The following is a 19,030-nucleotide window of genomic DNA, read 5'->3' as shown; positions in this document are numbered from 1 at the left end:
GGCAGCAACAGTGGATGGAGAGGAAAGGCGGGCGGGTGGCACTCTGCTGCATGGAGGGACATTATACCAGCACAGGACCATTCTTTAGGGGATGGCTCAGTTGGAGGGCAGCTGCTGTAGCTCAGTTGGAGGGCAGCTGCTGGAGGGCAGTGAGACTTGAGCTCTACCAGCAGCGTGGATATTTTCCACCACTACCAGCCTAGAGCAGAGGTGCATCTATTTTGGAGCCTGGACCTAAATGCCTTTGGAGGGCCACCCACCCCTTCAAATTAAGCATCATCTGCTTGGCTAGACGACCACACCACCTGGGACAGACTAAAGAGGATTTGGGGGGGGGGGCAGGGGCTGTGGAGGCCCTTGACCTCAGCCTGGAAGTCAAGGGATAAGAGCGCCTCTGGCCCAGCCTGAAGTCCAGGGCCTCCACAACCCCCTGGGGGCCCCCAAATCCTTTTTAGTCTGTCCCAGGTGGTGTGGTCACATTAAAAATAATGGGCTCCAAAGGTCTTTAGGTCCAGGCTCCAAAGTTACGTAGATACACCTCTGCTCCCGCCTGTCCTCCAACTTGGAGCAGCTTCACCTGCTGTGGCACGCGGGAGGGGGAGGTTCCATTGTGGGTAGTGGAGCAAGGCATGGGTCCTTGGACCCTGCACCCTCTCCCATTGCCAGGGGCGTAACTACCGTACTATTAGGCAGGGGGAGGCGGCTGCCTGGGGGCCCCCACACCTCGAGGGGCCCCCCAGAGGCAAGTCACATGTGAAGAGTGTGTGTGTGTGTGTATCAGCGAGGGGCCCATTTTAAAATTCTGTCTCTGGGCCCACTCCAGCCTTGTTACGCCCCTGGCCCTGACGTAGCTAAGAACGGCCCTGTCAATGTGCCCCAGCGCCACTCTAAGGCTGGGCAGCAGCATCTTTGCATTCACCACCAGAGGCGTCTGTTCCGACGCTGCGACGGGAGCATTTCACCTCGAACCAGGGGGCACGACAAGTTCCTAGAACTGCTGGCCTTTGCTCTCAGCGGTCCTCTGCATAGCCAGAGGCGGCGTGTGGGTGGGTGGTGCCTTCTCGGTAGTTTGCGCCTGCGCTGGTCTGCTGCTCCGCCAAGCCCTCCTTCTCTTCGGATCGGGCAAAGCTGCTGCGTTTCGACGAGAGAAAACCATTGGTGTTCGAGCAGTCGCTTTATAGCACGGTCAGTGTGGAGGGGCTTCGTGCGCGCGGCGGGTAGCGGACTGGGGAGGAGGGGTGGTCTCTGCCGCTCGCTTACGGTCGCTGGAGGGAGAGGCATTGCGTAGTCGGGGTTGCTTTTCAAAAGCCCTTTCGGGTTTCTGCTTGGGCATCCAGGCGCTGCTGTCCCCCCAGGCTGGAATGCTAGAGAGGCGGCTGGGAATGCATTACGTAAACCGTTTGGTGTTGCTGTTCGCTTTGCGTGCTGCAAGGCAGGAACAACTTAGACCTCTTCCAGTACTTCTCCTTACAGCGCTGCTTCCTCCAGCCCGGAGCGAGAAATGAAACTCGGGCTGACTGAAATGGCTTCCGAACGAAGCCTCTTTCAATGCAGTTGTTCCGGGTCACGTGGGTCTTGAATTCGTCTCCTTTCTTTAAAAAACGCGGCTGCTTATCTAGGCTGAGGACCTAAAGTAAATCATGGGGGCTAGTTTTAAGTAAACAGGGCTAGGGTCATATTTGAAACCTCTAAGAGGGGAGCGGGAAGGAGCATTTTGCAATGATACATTGTGATGCTAACAAGTAGTGATGTGCATGGTCCGGAGCAGTCCGGACCAGCACCAAAGGGGAGCCTATCTTTTAGGGCGGGGAGGGCTTGTTTACCCCTCCCGCGCCTCTTTGCCCCCGCCAGTGGCCGTAATCTACTGTAAAATTGGGGCGCTGGAAACCAGCCGCCCCAGCCGCCGCCGCCGCTTCCGCCGCGCCCCCCCGCGAGCAAATTAGAGATAAAAAAGGCTACTGCCTACAAGGAAAGGCTACTGCCACCCTGCCGCCCCCCCACCCGCCACCCGCCACCCCCCCACGAGTGCTCACCAAGTTAGACGAACTTAGAGAGGAGCTCGCGAACAGAGCTCCTCTCTTATCGAAGCCTCCGGCCCAACTGGGGCCTTGGGCGCGTGCGCACGCGCACTAGAGCTCTCTATCCTATAGAGCTTTTGCTGGAGGCCCGGTCTACCCGCCGGGAAGAAGCCGGGTAGACCGGGCCTCCAATCGCCGGAGGCCCGGTCTACCCGGCTTCTTCCCGGCGGGTAGACCGGGCCTCCGGCAAAAGCTCTATAGGATAGAGAGCTCTAGTGCGCGTGCGCACGCGCCCAAGGCCCCAGTTGGGCCAGAGGCTTCGATAAGAGAGGAGCTCTGTTCGCGAGCTCCTCTCTAAGTTCGTCTAACTTGGTGAGCACTCGTGGGGGGGTGGCGGGTGGCGGGTGGGGGGGCGGCAGGGCGGCAGTAGCCTTTCCTTGTAGGCAGTAGCCTTTTTTATCTCTAATTTGCTCGCGGGGGGGCGCGGCGGAAGCGGCGGCGGCGGCTGGGGCGGCTGGTTTCCAGCACCCCAATTTTACAGTAGATTACGGCCACTGGCGGGGGCAAAGAGGCGCGGGAGGGGTAAACAAGCCCTCCCGCCCTTAAAGCAATACCCCCCCCACCCGGACCCGGACCAACCAGGGCAGAACCGGTCCGGCAGTTCGGCCATTCTATAGAATGGCCGCCGGACCGGTTCGGACACACGCCTACTAACAAGCTGAGCTTGTCAAGGAAAGGCAGACTTGCCCTTCTGAAATCACAGTTATGAAATACAGCCTTTCTCATACTTGAGCACCATAATACTTGCTTGTGCAAAGTAAACTGTTATGAACTGCACAGTTTAGTGGTAACAGCCACAACCTAGTTAAAGTTCAGCAGCATCTCTTTAATTCCACTGATTGCAGCACATGTTTAAAGTTGTGGCTGTTTAACTCAGTGGGACCATGGCTGCAATCCTAAACGTACCTGGTGTATCTGAGTAAGTAAGCCTTACTGACAGGATTGTCCTTAGGGCTGAACAAGCAGGGTGAACTGTTCCGGGGTCCACTCTTTTAATACCTATTAAAATTAACTGGAACGGGGCCAGTTTGCCCCAGGGCTCTCTAAAGACAGCCCTACTATACTGAACACAGAGGGACTTCTGAGTAAACGTGAGTAGAAAACATGTTTAACTTTGACTGGTTCTTGTACATTCATTAAATAAAAGATGTTTATGTGACATCTGGCAGATCTGTGCGTCCCTGAGATTAGCGGTGTGCAAACAGGTTTGAGGCTGAACAGGTTTGACGGTCTCGTGCCAGACCGAATCGAACACCCCCAGCTGTTTGGGGGTGTTTGCGAATAAAAATGTTTTTTTAAAAAAACAAACAGTTGCTTCCTCCAGGGGTTGCTAGTGCAGCCACAAGGGGGCCTCCGGAGGCACTTCCTCCCTCTGGCCTCAGAAATTGTTCCCCTCACCCATTCTGGGTGCTCTTCAGCTCATTCTGGGCCTCACCCTCATCACAGTGGCCATTTTGGAGGCCACTGCACATGCCTAATGGGCCTCTTGTGTGGCCTGGTCATGACCCAGAATGGGCCGAAGAGCACCTGAAACGGATGAGGCGTCTAATTTTGGAGGCTGGGGGGAGGCGCCTCTAGAGGCTCCCCCACAGCTATGTTAGTAACCCCCAAAGGGGGGTAAGGAACTAAAAAAAAAAAGAATTTTTTAAAATTCGTGAATCACCACCACCACCACCCTGAACCAAACAGGGGGTGTGGTTGATGGGGATGCTGGACTGAAGTGGTCTGGTTCAGGTCTAGTTCAGACTCAGACTGAACTGGCCAGCTGGTTTTGTGCACACACCTACCTGAGATCTGGCAAAAGAATAAGCAAAACTGGCTTTATGGACTGCTCTGGTTTCCTAGCAACTTTTCTTTAAAGTTGGCAAACAACTTTATATAGTTTATAAAGGTGATTATTTGTCTATGGTGAACTATAAGTAGAAAAACATGTGTTTGTGTTGATACTTTTCTTTGAAAATTACACAAGTATTCTGGGCCAGTGACCTAGCCCTGTTAGGATTGGCCCCTGACCCACAGTATGCACTTTATTTTCAGGTCTTCCTCCCCTTGGCAATCACTTCTTGCTGTGGCTTTGCTACAATTTTTTTTAAAGGTTCATTAGTATCTCAGCCCTCTTTTTTTCTTTTCCTTTTTACTTTTTTTCAGCAGCAAAGCTGTCATATAGTTTAAGGAGAGCAGAGGGTGGTTATCCTCTACTGTGCCACCTAATGGCACAGCGGGGAAATGACTTGGGAACAAGGGTGTCGCAAGGTTGGAGTGGGCCCAGAGATAAGATTTTAAAATGGGCCCCCTCCCACTGCTTTCCTCTCTTTCTCCTGGCCCAATGTCTCTTGAGTAAAAAAGCATAATCTGAAGCTCAGCTCATGAGGTAAAGAAATCTTTAATGAGGCTGAATAGTGCTAACAAAAAGCATAGTTAAATAATAGTAATATGTAGTATGTCAAGTTTCTTAACCTGGGCCCCCAGATGTTGTTGGACTACAACTCCTTGGTGATGTATGTGATTGGATTATATATAAATTGTGGAGGATGCAAGTCATTTATTGGTACTAGAGAAAGACATGCTGTTCTGGTATTAAAAATATTTTGTATCAGTACTTCTGAACTGATATTTGAGCAAGCACTTTATGACATTAGGAGAAAGTATTTATCCCTGTTAGATATGAATTGGCATTTTGTGTAAATGAAGTATTCTTTAAAAGGATGATTTCTATAGTCAGTATACGTATTCCATAAATGTATAGAAAGCAGAGATTCCCACAGAAAAATAAATATGTTGGCTCTCTGTAATATTTCAGATAAAGCCTGTCCCTTTTAGAATGGTAAATGTTATTGGAAATTAAATACATGCTGTAAATCATTTTAATTAATTTTTTAAAAATAAAATGTGTTTTAAAAAATGCAATAGGTGAACAAATCTAAAAGAATCTTGGTTTTATTTTGTTGGACAAGAAAGAAGTACAGCTTGATATTGCTTAGTGATGAACTCTGTACTTCATGGTACTATTCTTTTGCAAAGAAACTGGCAGTTTCCATTGCTCAGCTTTGTATGATAATTAAATAACATATTTCAAATACCTTCAACTGAAAGGAGCACCTAAGAGAAAGGTGCACTATTTTTTAGTGAAGTGCTTAACAAATCACAAAACTACACTAACAAAAGCTGGTAATGTGGTTTTCTCAATATTGTTTGTTGAACATTTAGTTGTATCTTAAACATCTTGATCCTCAAGCACAACCAGAACACCCAATCCAAACTGCGACTTTGGTGGAGAACAAGAAGGTATATTGGGCAGTGGAGAGGATTTTTATTAAATGTTTGTAATGGGGAGAGAGAGAGAGAGAGAGAGAGAGAGAGAGTCAAACTAGGGAAGGAAGTGGTGGAGAACAAACACAAGCAGACTGGCTTTTCAAATGCAAGCACACAAACATAGTGGCTTAATGAAGGGCAACAATAAAACTAAACAGATATGGGATGAGGAACACATTTTTTGTTGTTGCTTGAGAGAGGAAGTTCACAGTCCCTCCACTTCCCAACCGGCTGGGCTGATGCTCCCTCTTTGCCTCCTGTGATTTGCCAAGAGTGACCAGGAAGAAGCTGAAGAATGCAGCTGAGGCTGCTAGGTAGAAGTGCAGCACTTTGCTAGTGCTGACGATTTCACTGCTGCTGTGTCACTGCCAAATCCAAGCAACTTGCCAGTGAGTGCTTAATAATAATAATAATTATTATTATTATTATTATTATTTTACATTTATATCCTGCTCTTCCTCCAAGGAGCCCAGAGCGGTGTACTATATACTTGAGTTTCTCTTTCACAACAACCCTGTGAAGTAGGTTAGGCTGAGAGAGAAGTGACTGGCCCAGAGTCACCCAGCTAGTTTCATGGCTGAATGGGGATTTGAACTCTGGTCTCCCCGGTCGTAGTCTAGCACTCTAACCACTACACCATGCTGGCTCTTTGCATCATCTCATACTGCATGAGAGATGGCAATGGTAAACCCCTCCTGTATTCTACCAAAGCAGAGCTCTGTGGTCACCAGGAGTCAATACCGACTTGACAGCACACTTTACCTTAGAGGGCAGTTAATATTACAGTACTTTTTAGCCTACTTTCCTGAAGGAATAAGCTTACGAGATCACCCATCATTTTGTGTATGTGTGTCACCCCACTGTCAACTTCACAATGCCTGGACCAATATGAACCAAATTTGCTACAGCTGTAGGGACACATAGAGATGCCTCAATGGTGTAGTTTGTAATGGTGTCATCCACCCCGCTTCAAGGTGGCAGACACGTAAATGTTTGAGGAGCAAGTGGGCTAATTTGTGGACTGTCTAACCAATTTGAACCAAATTTGGTAGAGTTGTAGTGAGTGACACACAGAGACCTCAATGGCTGTGTTGATGTCGTCCACCCCAATTCAAGATGGCAGATGTGTGAACATTTAAGGCTAAAGTGGACTAACTTTTGAGGATGGTAATTATCAACTAAGATTATAGTGAAAGGAAAGTAGGCAGATTAGTTCTTACCAGAATGTGTGGTTGGTTGGGGGGGGGGGTTGTGTGTTTTTTAAGAGCGTTTATCTACCTCCTTCTGTGTGCTGCCTGCTGCCCCTTCCATTGAGACAGAAACTTTATAGTTGCTGGGCTGAGGCCAAAGGCTGTGTGCATCAAAAGAACTGGCCCACAATGCCACTGCATTCCCATCACACACAAATAGACAGCAGAAGACAAGCTGGGGATAAGGCACTCTGCTCCATCTCACTCCCTTTCTGTTACAAGTTGGGTTGCCAACAGTTCCAGATTGCCTGGGACACCCTATATTTCCGGGGGAGGGGGGGAATCGTTGTCCCTTCCAGGATGTCAATTCCCCTGTATTTTGTCTTCGCTGCATGGAGATTTCACCCTGAGAGGAGGAGCGGCGGGAAGGGCAAGGAGGCGAGGGGAGGCAGGAATGAAGGGCAGAGCCACACAGAAAGGGGTGGGGCAGAGGGGGCACACTCCATTGCGGGGTCCTAGCTAACAACTAATGAGGAGAGTACTCTGCTGGCTAAGCTCTGATCAGAAGGCTCATTTCAGTAAAGTCTTCTCCAGAGGGGAGGAGTACTAAGCAACAACCATCCCACCAGTGGTAGTTGCTTAGCAATCCTCTCCTCTGGAGATGAAAGGAGAGGAGCCTTCCAATCAGAGCTTAGCCACTTAGCCAACAGTGCCAGTGAGTTGGGGAGGGGGCTGAACAGAGAGCAAAAAGCGAGCGAGTTCTCTCCTAGTTGCAGCTTAGCTGCAACAGCATGGTGTTTCCCCTCCCCTCCCCCCAGCTAGGAAGTAGCAATAAAAAGTGAGTTGGTTGTGGGTCCCTGGAAGTTGCAATGACTCAGGGACCTGAGCAGGCTGAGCCCTGCTCTAAGATGGCAGGCCCTGCCCCAAGATCCCACTCCCATAGCTTGTGTCCCGTATTGAGGTAACCAGATTTAGGCAACCCTAGCTACAAGCATCTACTAGGGATGTGCATGGAACTGGCAGCGCTAACTTTAATAGCAGGGGAGGGTGCACTTTACTACCACCACCCCGCCATGTTTCCCCCGCCAGTGCTCACTGAAAAACTGGTCCGGCGGGGCGACAGCATACCTCCCCACCACCCAGTCCGCTTCACTCACGCACGTTACTTCCTATCACTTCGGGTCCGAGGAGTGGATGGGGCAGCAGGGAGGTACGCTGAGAGGAGAGCTGGTCTTGTGGTAGCAAGCATGACTTGTCCCCATAGCTAAGCAGGGTCTGCCCTGGTTGCATATTAATGGGAGACTTGATGTGTGAGCACTGCAAAATATTCCCCTCAGGGGATGAAGCCGCTCTGGGAAGAGCAGAAGGTTTCAAGTTCCCTCCCTGGCTTCTCCAAGATAGGGCTGAGAGAGATTCCTGCCTGCAACCTTGGAGAAGCCGCTGACAGTCTGTGAAGACAATACTGAGCTAGATAGACCAATGGTCTGACTCAGTATATGGCAGTTTCCTATGTTCCTATGCTGCCCCATCAGACCAGTTTTTCAGCAAGCTTCAGTAGGGGGAATGCGGTGGGGGGGATACGTGCACCCTCCCCTGCCCTTAAAGATATCACCCCCTCCCGGCTGTCAAACCTTCGAATCTCCTATGTTTGAACCTGTTTGGAGGTCCATAAAAGGGCCTCCGAACAAGTTCGTGAACATCCCTAGCCTCTAGTGGGGGGAGGGCACAGTGATGATGAAGGTAGTGATGGGAGTGCCTACTGGGCTGGATTTTTAAATTGCATCCCAACACACACACCCTCACCACTACCTCCCTCTTTGTCTAAACAGGGTTGGGGTTTGGCACCGAAGGACAAGCATACAAGAGGTCTTGGGCTCCAGGCCAAACATATGGGGCACCTGCCTTTTTTGCCGGGCACTAGCAACTCTAATGATTCTGTCAGTCAGTCTTTCTCAACCTTCGGTTAGCAAAATACTCTGTCTGGCATTGGTTTAGTAAAAGATGGTAGAAATGAAGGAGAAGTTATAAAGTAAGGAGGCAGAAAACAGTTTGGGAACTTCAGCTGGTCCAAAATATAGCTGAGAGATTACCTGGGATTTGATTAAATTTAAGGGCGGGGGAGGGTGCACTTACCCCACTGCTTTCCCCCGCTGGCGCTCCGTTAATTTGCCAAAATCCATGGGTTGGCAGCGTACCTCCCTGCCGCCCCTTCCCCCATTGTTGGCTGGAAAAGTGGAAGTATAGTCTGCACGTGCGCCTGCTGTTGCGCACACGTGCCTGCCACACACATCACACGTTGTGTGTGCACATCACGCACGCACACGGCATGTGTGCATGACACGTGACGTTCACGGAGGGCACGCACAATGGCGGGCACACGTGCAGACTATACTTCCACTTTTCCAGCCGACAGGGGAAGGGATGGCAGGGAGGTACACCTCCGCCCAATGGATTTTGGCAAATTAATGGAGCGCTGGTGGGGGAAAAGCAGTGGGAGGGTAAGTGCACCCTCCCCCGCCCTTAAAGAGCCACCCGCTCCCCGGTGTCAGACTGCAGCTCCGTGGCTCCGTGGACACCACTAGTTTGCTCGCAATACTAATGGAAACTCTCTCTATTTTTGGCTGGACAATACTTATTTTTCTTTTTAAATACATTTTATATTGACATTGACAGTTGTTTTGATTCAGCTGAATTTCTGCCTGGATGCATCCCTCCCTAGCCCAGTGTCCAGCTGAAAGACCAAGGCAAAGTGTGGGTGCATCGAGCCCAATTTCTAAAGCCAGCATCATATAGCAGAATACAAAGTCTTTACTGCTTATATGGCGCGGAAGTTAGGATGGGCACTTTAACTTGGAATTTTCATGCCTTTTAGAGCACGAGTGGAAATGTAAAGCATTTCAACTCTCATCTTAAACCGAAGGTTTTTTGGATGACTGAATTTCCAGACTTTTAAAAAAGAAAAATCTGATTAGGCACTGTGGGGAAGAGAAGTGTCACTTACCCATGCTGGCTAAGCGGAGTATCTATATTCATGGGCAGTATGCCCCGATACAGAAGCTCTGTGTTCTACATCAGAAGTATGTGCCTTCACCACCCGCCGCCACTGCCCCATGTAGCTTCGCAAGATTCCCCCAATACCTCGCTGCACCCTTGTGCTTCACAAGCCCATTTACCCCACCTTCAGTTCCTTTGCAAAGTCTCTCATGACCTCTGGCCTTCCTTCACAAGTTGATACACCACTCTGCCACTAATTTGGGTATAGCACTTGGAGGAAGTACACTTCTCAGATGTCTTTCCCAATAGCTCTGTCTGCTTTCCCTGTCAGTCCTATGGGCGCTGGTTCCCAGTACCAGGATTGTGATGAACTGCGCAGAGATAGCCATGATGGGAGTGGCTGTCTCATGAAACACGAAGGGGTTGCTGCAGGTTCATTGGGATTGGAGCATCCAGTGAACAGCCCTAGTAGCCAGCACTTGTTTTCTAGAGTTGAAACAATTTTTGTTTCATTTTTTAATTTCATTTGCTGTATCGCAGCAGGCCAGATTTGAAGGGGTGGTGTCACTTAGTTGCTGCATTTGTTTGGAGCTTCCTGGGGTCCATGGTCCCAGTGTTCACTCAGAAGTAAGCAGAAGTAAGCTCCAGTGAAATCAATGAAATTACTTCCTAGTAATTTATTCCAAGCTTTGCTCCCCGCCCCCCATTGGTGGGAGTGAAAGAAAAGAGAGAAAGTGGTTAGAGGTAGAAAACAAAAGCCCGTAAAATGAAAGGGCGAGGAAGGAGTGTAGAAGTGCCGGAGTGCTCATAGACAAGGGGTGGGCTAACTTGGCCCTCCAGCTGTTTTGGATGAACTCCCAGCATCCCTAGCCACAATTTATTTTGGCTGGGGAAGATGGAAGTTGTAATTCAACAACAGCTTGAGGGCCAAGTTTGCCCACCCATGTCATAGGCTCTCTTTATCAGGCACCAATGTCCAGAATCAGGAAGTCACTCAGTAGAAATTGCCAGGACTTGCTCCTCCCAACTTTAGCTTCAGAATTCTCAGTGAGCAAAATCAGTTATCCATCCCTTAGCTATTTTTCCATGTTATTGTGGGGTTTCCAAACAATAATTATTCAAAAACTACTGGATAGATTTTTTTTTTCAAACTAGCAAAACACACCAGTCTAGTGTAGAGCTGAATGTCAGAAGAAAAATGTCGTCATCACTTTGACCCTTCTTTTTAGCAGTTAAAATGCTGAACAACTGTATCTTGGCCATTTTTTGATTTATTTGCACCAAATTGGGTGTGTGTGTGTGTGTGTGTGTGTGTGTGTGTGTGTGTGTGTGTGTATGTGTGTGATGTCTCTTGTCCCGGAGTTGATATATTCAAAATTTTAGAGGGACTGGATAGATACCTTTGATTTTATAAGCAATAGAATTTTCATGGCTTATAATGGCAGAATCTTGAAACAACTCCACAAATACACACATAACTCGTCTGCCCTCTACCTTCTAGGGAATATTGCTGGAGAGAAAGAAGTAGCCGAACTGGAAAAGTAGGTCTGACTGGATGCTCTTTTCAGGCAGTGGCATAGAGAGTATGCTTTCTTACAGATAAGTCAGGCAGCAAGAGCAAAGAGACTGACACCTAGGGCTCTTCCAGATGGTGTTATATGCCAATTTGACTGCAAATTATGACAAAAATGGGAAATCCACACCAAGTTCAAGGATGTTGTGTAAGATTCTTAACACCTTCTGTGGCAATCCATTAGACAGTGGGATTTTTTCCAAGTTAGAATAAAATAAAATTTTAATTTTTTTAAAAAAAAGAAAGAAACCCACAGTTCTTTAATCTTATTACTGCAGGTGATCTAAGAATATTAGGATACGGATATTATCCTTGATAATATTATCCTTGTATGTAGTATTGTTTTGTTTTTAATTGCACCCAAGTTTGAATACACCATCTGGAAGAGACCCTAAATTCCCAGTTGTAGTAATGCCACTGCAAACACCACAGCTCTCTGGGTGTGGGCAAGGATGTAAGGCAGGAGTTCTCCACTTTGGATCCTCAGATATTATTGGACTCTTTACAACTTCTATCCTTTTGACAACTGTGGCTGGGGATGATGGAAGTTGGGTCCCAATATCAGGGAACCAAAGTTGAAAACCTCTGCTCTAATGGAAAATGACTGAAATACATTCCTGATTTGTGGAGGACAAGTCCCCATCTTCACAGCACAGCCTGATGAGTCCATAACTCTTCCCTATGGGGGTTGAAGATCTGATCCCCATTGCCTTGCATTTCAGTCCTAATCACACTTTCTCTGAAACATACACCATTGAAACCAATGGAATTTATTTCTTAAGTAACATACAGCATCGTGTTTACTTTTATAAAGGTGTTTATGTATTGAGAAACTGGAAGGAAAGTTTAGAATACCAGTGTGCGTGGGTGGAAAATGTATATGGTTTGGGCAGAACACCCTTGTAGCTGAGCTAATCCAAACGTAATTAGACAGGGAGGAGGATGCCAAGTAGGGTGCGTAGAAAGAAGGAACTCTAAAACAAAGAGCCTAAGAAATTAAGTTGGGAGTAAGCTGAACAGCATATTCAGCCTGAATTTTTGGAAATGCCTTATGGATGTATAGGAACGTATGAGAGAAATCTGAGGACAGAGACTTGACTATTTCAAACAATATGTGAATCTCAGCTTCTTAGTTCCTGATCATGAATGCCTCCCTTCCCTGTCCATTTTCTTTCTCTCTCCTTGTTTCCTTCCCCTCATTCTTTTGTGCCACTCTAAGTCCATTCAGATGTTATGGAGCACACTGGTGCTAATACAGTACACAGCTTGGAGAGCAGGGTGGACGTCCTGCCCCAATGCTGTCACTCAACCCCTCCAGCTGGCCACTCACAGTTACAACACTTTCTTCTTCAGACAAACGGAACTGTAACCGTGAGCGACTGTGTCATGAGGGGGTGTTTCTAGAATGCACTTATTTGGATTATATTATTTCTATTTCTCTCTGTGTTTCTTTATTTCACTGCCACCATTTAAAGTCTCTATGAACAGTATGTTCAGGATCTAAGTATGTAAAGGTCTTCTGCTGAGGTAACACAGTGCTGTAGGCATAGGAGTACAGACTAAGTTATTCAATTGCCTTTAAAGATGAATAAATAGAAGTTTATTAATTATACGTATATTATGAAGTTAGCTTGGTTCTTTTCTTAGAAAGTAGGGTGGTTTACTTGCTTGCTTAGTTACAGGACCGTTGTTCTGACTGTTACAGAAGCTTTTCATACACTTTAGGCATATACAACTTTCATAAGAATCTTTGTTTTTAAACTGTTTCTCTTCACAGCTCGCACACTGGAGTTGGGGCAAGCATCATCCCTTAGGACCAGAGCAGCTTACTAGTTCTAATTCCATTTTCATTGTGATAGGCAGATACCTGAGCCAATCGTTGCCAGAAGGTTCACCACCATCACAAATGCCGCAAGGCTTACTTATCTTGTATTTTAAAATTTTCACTACATAGGTTGAATTATGCAGACACATTCTCCTCACCACCCCAATTGATGATTCCTTAGCTATGAGAAATCCTGCTCAGACTTTTAGTTCTCTCTGTGTATTTGAAAATGCACACAAGTTCAAGTTTCCTGCAATCAGTGAGGACCAGAAATGTACTCTGTCTCAAAAAAAAAAAAAAAAATGAAAGCAGAGGCTCTTTCTACTCTAAGAATTTGAACAGTCTGTGTTGAAAACCTGTTTATGCAATTTGTAACTCTGTCCATGGAGGTACCTGAACCTCATTGGCTCAAATGCCCAAAATGCTGTTTGACCTTCTTATATAATTAAAAAGAAGAAGCCCCATCTTCATTATATTATTTTCCCCTCACTGTATCACACATTTTCTTGGCTTTTCGAGTAACCAAGTAGAAATTTTAGAAATAGAAATTCTTCCATGGAAACAAATAAAGGAAATTTTGCTGCAGAAATCTTTCTATGCCACATCTCTGTCATCATTTGGACAACTTTGCCTTTTAAATTATGGCCATTCTCTTCAAAATCCTCAGCGCAATAGAGGATTGTTCCCTCCTCTGTCAGAGCTTTTGCACTGCATGATGGACATTAATGCAACAGCTGTAGCTTTTCTAATAATTTCATCTCTATGCTTGGAAATGTTTGCCCATTAGTATTCCTGTCTCCTTTCCTACCCAGTGCTCTTCTGCCCTCTCTCCTATTGTCAACATACAACTTCTACTCCTTCAGTGCTTTGCAAGCTTTTCTCCATTCCCCAAATTGCAGGACATGAATTTCTGCAGGCTTCGCTTCCCAAGGCTCCCATTTTCTTTATCTGATTTACTCCCACACTTGCTTTTTGGTTTGTTTCTAATTCTGCCTTGTTCCTTTAGCTTCCCTTCCTCTTGGGACCATTCTCTACTTGACCATATCTTTTGTATTATCCTCCTCTTCAGGCTTTTACTGATTTACTGAATGTAGCACGAGGAACACAGCTTCTGGCCTGACTCACTGATGCCAGCATCTCCAGTGGCTGCACATTCGACTTTCATGACTCAGGAGCTCTATGTGTATATTCCATTTGAATGGGAACCCTGATCATGCAGGGTTTCTTCCTGGTCATATGGAGTACACCGGTAGGACTTCTTTCTTGTGAAAACCAACTGTGCAGTCATTGGACATGGCCAGCTTGCATATTGGTATCCTGAGGTGGGCCCAGAAGGCTCATTCCTGTTCCTCCCTTCATGTTCAGTAAATGCATGGGGGATTGTATGAGAAGAGAGCTGAAATTTTCATTTTTTGTTGTAAGTGTGTGTGTGTGTGTGTGTGTGTGTCCCCTTCCCTTAGAGGAGATGGCCTGTGAAGATTCCATGTTGACGCTTTCATTTTCTCAGAATGCTCACAGACCTAGTTCTAAAATCACCCAGCCAATAGCAGCTAGCAATTTTTGGCAGCTAGCAATTTTTGGCAGCTGCCAAAAATGTTTTGATGCATTACAATATAGATGCCAGATTTCCATAAATTGCATAATCTTGCTTGTTCTGCATTGTGATTTCTGGTACTAGCACTGTGTAAGCTTTCCTAGATGGCACCCTTTTAATGCTTAAAGACTGATGCTCATGGATTGCTATCTTTTAACTGATCTTTGTCATTATTGAACAGCTAATTGGAAAAATCTTCTCCAAGATGAACTTCTTCCTGGAAACACTCAGATTCATTGGGCTCTTTCTATATCTGATACTGGAGTCTTTCTTTTTATTATTTATCCCTGTGCGGAAGAAGAATGTTGCTGGCGAAATAGTGCTTATAACTGGAGCTGGAAGTGGAATTGGACGGATTATGGCTTTAAAATTCTCCCGTCTTGGAGCCACTCTGGTTCTCTGGGATATTAACGTAGAAGGGAACAAAGAGACAGCCAGACTTGCAAGAGAAAATGGAGCTACAAGAGTACACTACTACACTTGTGACTGCAGCAAAAGACAAGAGATTTACCAAGTGGCAGATCAGGTAAATGATATTCTGCAAGTGACCTTTGCATTGTAATAAGCACTTTCAGGTATGCTTCTATGGCATGTTGATGACCTGGGAGGTGAGACAAGTACAGAGTTGTGCTGGGCTTCTTCCTACAAATGCAGCTATTAAGACTGTCTGGTTTTTGCAGGCTCTTTGATTCCTACCCCAACCCCCAGGTCTTGTAATTCCTTCAGAGGACTCAGGGCAGCTTATACTGGGTTTCCAGTGGTCTCCCATTCATGCACAGATAATCCAGACCACCTTGTTGTTTCCCCAAGTACAGTACAACCAAACAAGGAGTTCCCTGGCTGCTGACATGACCATGTGTCTGAACCCTTTGTTCTTGTGCCTGAGCACTTTGTTCTTCAGGGCACAAGGTCTTTTGACAGTGCTTTTGTACGCAGATGACGCTGTAATACTATCGCAGATTCCTATTGGCCTGACAAGAGCGCTTAATTCCTTCGCTCCCTACTGTAAAGATCATGCTCTGCAGATTAATTACTCTAAAATGCAGATCATGAGGTTTGCTAAGCATCCCAAACTCTTAATGTTGGTCTATTGACAGGCATAAAACAAGCAGGTCACTCATTACAAGTACTTATTGTATTTCATTCCACCATTAGTCATCAAATCCATCAAGAATATGTCATTCAAAATGCTTAAAGGTCATCATCAGCGATACTGGCATTTTTCTACTTTAGAGGCAGACTTTTTATCCCGGCAGCCATAAGACTTTTCGAGTCCAAGGTGTTAGCTGATTTGCTCTATGGAGCACAGCTTGGCCTTTATCCTAACATCTAGGCTGTAGAAGTCTACATTTCTTAGAAAGCTATTTCAAGTACTGAAGTGTTTCTAACACAGCTCTGAGAGTGAAGGCAGGTCTGATAAATGTTGAGTCTAAAATCTGGCTTTTAATATTTAAATTTTGGCTCAAAATAAACCTTAATCCCACTGGATTGTTACCGCTCATGTTAGCAGATAAGTTCACTTCCAACTGGGAAATGGAACTTAAAGGGAAATTGTTTTCCTGTGGGTTTGCTCCATAGTCACTGATGGCTATGAATCTTGATCAAGCTAGCCTGGTGCTCTCCCAAAGAATTTGTGACATAGTGTGGCAATCCAATACAAGTTTTATATCAAGGAAATTAATAACTATTGATTATGAAACCTGCTAATTACTTAAATGAGCTTACAGTAGCAAAATACCGTAGAGCCTTCATGCTAGCACCCTTTGATGTTTTACCTTCTGCTGTGTCTGAAGGCAGGATTTTTAAAAGTCCCTTATGCGGAGCAGTTTTGATTCTGAGAGTCAGGTGCTATTGAGACACTACCGCATGTTATACTATACTGTAGTTTCTACAGGGACACTCGCTATGAACTAATAGTGCCCCACCTATTAAATTACCCTGTATGCCTGGATGAATTATATATTAGCTATCTTTTATGTGATAGTGATGACAAAATTACTTATGCAGTTGTTCAGTTCTGTCTCATTGCCATTAGAATTTGAAGTAAGAGTGTATCTGTATAGCTGGACTCCATAAGGTCTATGAATAGCCTGATTAGGTATTGTTACTGTTTGAGCTGTATGTATATATTTATCTGGTCAGTGACCATAAATAAACTGAACTGAACTGAGCATTGTCTATGTGGAAAATATGCTAAATTCAGCACAATAGCATGCTAAAGGATACAATATGATCAAGGCTGTATGTGTTTGTTATGCCAAGTGACATGTATAGATTTATTCAGTAGCTAAAATGTATTAATAGATTTAGTATCCACACTTAACCCTATGTAAGGTAGGGATGTGTGACCCGTTTCAAATTTGAACTGGTTCTCATTTGAAACAGCTCGGTTTGCTGGTTCAAATTCAAACTGAACCAGGCACTGGGTTTGCCCTGCTGGTTTGAATTCGAACCAGACTGAGCCTGGTTCGATTCGAACCGGTTCAAATTGGTTTGAGTCTCCAAAACTGGGTTGGGTGGTAGGCACCCATGGGGGCCAAATACCATCCAAACCCCAAAGCAGTCGGACACTCCTAAGATAGTTAATGATTTTTTGAATTTTTAAAAATTATTATTCTCATAGTGTATAATGGGGACTCAAACTGACCCTTTATAGCCTATCTAGAGCACCTAGGGGCACAAACATGGTGTGGGTTGTAGGCACCCCGGGGTGCCAACCACCCACCAAACCCCAAGGCAATCAGAGATTCCTGTGATTATTGCTGATTTTTTTGAAGTTTTTTGATTTTTTAAATTCCTCCCATAGGGAATAATGGGGATTTGAGGCAGCCCCATTTTCCACTTTTGGGTGGTGCCAGGGCACCCCAAAGTGGGTTTGGTGGCATGGCAGGGCTGGCCTTCACCCCCCGCCCCAAGGCACCCCCAAGTTGATAGGATTTATTGTTGATTAATCAGGAATTTTTAAAGAATTTCTGGCTCCATTGGAAACCATTGCCTGAGCCTTTCCATTCAAAAAGAACACTGTGTGCCTTTCACCTTGATAGGCGAGCCCGAGCAAACGCTACCCGAAACTTGGAAAAGTGAAGCGTTGTTAGATAGTTTGCACCTCTATCTCCCGGAGGGGGGGATCCCAAAATGTAGGGGAAAGCAGGTCCTGTTAGCCAAAGACGTAAGTTCCTGACATTCAGTGTCATGCAACCGTAGAAATAGTATTTCCTTCACCTTATTATTCTCCAGAGTAAGTAGTTCAGAAGGAGAATGTCCCAATTGCATTATTTTGTTGTTTACATAAGATAGCCAGGGGTTTGGATAAGAGTCCAACCATAAATAATGGAGGAAAGAAAATTCCTGAATCTCTAAACAGAGTTCGATCCATCTAGCAAAAGTAAATTCCCAAGCTTTACAGGCTTTACGAGCCCCTGGTGTCGCAGTGGTAAAACTGCTGCCCTGTAACCAGAAGGTTACAAGTTCGATCCTGATCAGGGGCTCAAGGTTGACTCAGCCTTCCATCCTTCCGAGGTTGGTAAAATGAGTACCCAGAAATGTTGGGGGCAATATGCTAAATCATTGTAAACCGCTTAGAGAGCTCCGGCTATAGAGCGGTATATAAATGTAAGTGCTATTGCTATTGCTATTGCTATAGAGAAAGACCCAGATTCCAGGCAGAGTTATGGAGCAAAATGTGCAGTCATTATTTTTCAATTGTTTGGATTCTTTGGTGTCTAATAACTTTTCCTCATAATGAATCCCTATGAGGATTCATTATACGCCTTTGTTTCTTCTGTTTATTTTGACTATTATTGGACAGTGCCAACTGTCAACTGCCATGTGTCAACTACACCCCCGCCACACACACAGAGGGATTATTTTTTAGGTATTTTTGAAGTGTTTAGATTCTTGGGTGTCTTCATTACACACCTTCGTTTCTTCTGTTCATTTTAACCCCACTGTCTTGCAGGTGGGGGTGGGGAATTATTGGCTTCCTATGTTCCAACTACCCCACAAGCCACTGTGTACTCAGTTTATATTTTAGGAATTTTTGAGGTGTTTAGACTCTTTGGTGTGTAATAATCCTCATAGGGATTCATTATGAGGAAAGGTTATTAGACACCAAAGAGCCTAAACACTTTTTTTAAAAAATCCTAGAACATAAACTGAGTAGTACCCCACTGCCTTGTGGGTTTAGTTGTCACAAGGCAGTTGACAGTTGACACTGTCGAAAAGACAGTCAAAATGAATAGAATAAATGAAGGTGTGTAATGAATCCTCATAGGGATTCATTGAGGGAAAGTTATTATACACCAAAGAATCCAAGCACTTGAAAAATAGTGACCACACATTTTGCTCCATAACTCCACTTCTACTATCGCTAGAGCTTAGCTTTTTAAAAAATGAAAGCTGGGAATCTGGTGGAATTAATAGGAGGGATCCGAATCTCAAATTGATTTGGATCGGATCAGGTGC

General features: G+C 45.5%; 1 protein-coding gene across 2 annotated transcripts in view; it reads left to right on the top strand.

The window, feature by feature from the left end:
* The first annotated feature begins 1,027 nt into the window (after positions 1–1,027).
* Positions 1,028–19,030, top strand: part of SDR16C5 (short chain dehydrogenase/reductase family 16C member 5) — a 45,462-nt gene continuing 27,459 nt past the window's right edge. Inside the window, exons 1-2 of one of the 2 annotated variants that reach the window (XM_053247203.1) lie at positions 1,028–1,185; positions 14,748–15,092. In XM_053247203.1, the coding sequence (XP_053103178.1) occupies positions 14,772–15,092 (321 nt within the window). In that variant the 5' untranslated portion in view covers positions 1,028–1,185; positions 14,748–14,771. The remainder of the gene's footprint in view (positions 1,186–14,747; positions 15,093–19,030) is intronic. The other variant, XM_053247201.1, reaches the window with a different exon arrangement.

Source organism: Hemicordylus capensis, chromosome 4, assembly GCF_027244095.1.
Source record: "Hemicordylus capensis ecotype Gifberg chromosome 4, rHemCap1.1.pri, whole genome shotgun sequence".
In the NCBI taxonomy this organism is placed as follows: domain Eukaryota; kingdom Metazoa; phylum Chordata; class Lepidosauria; order Squamata; family Cordylidae; genus Hemicordylus; species Hemicordylus capensis.
Note: the sequence above shows the minus strand (reverse complement) of the source record. Positions and strands in the feature narration are given on the sequence as shown.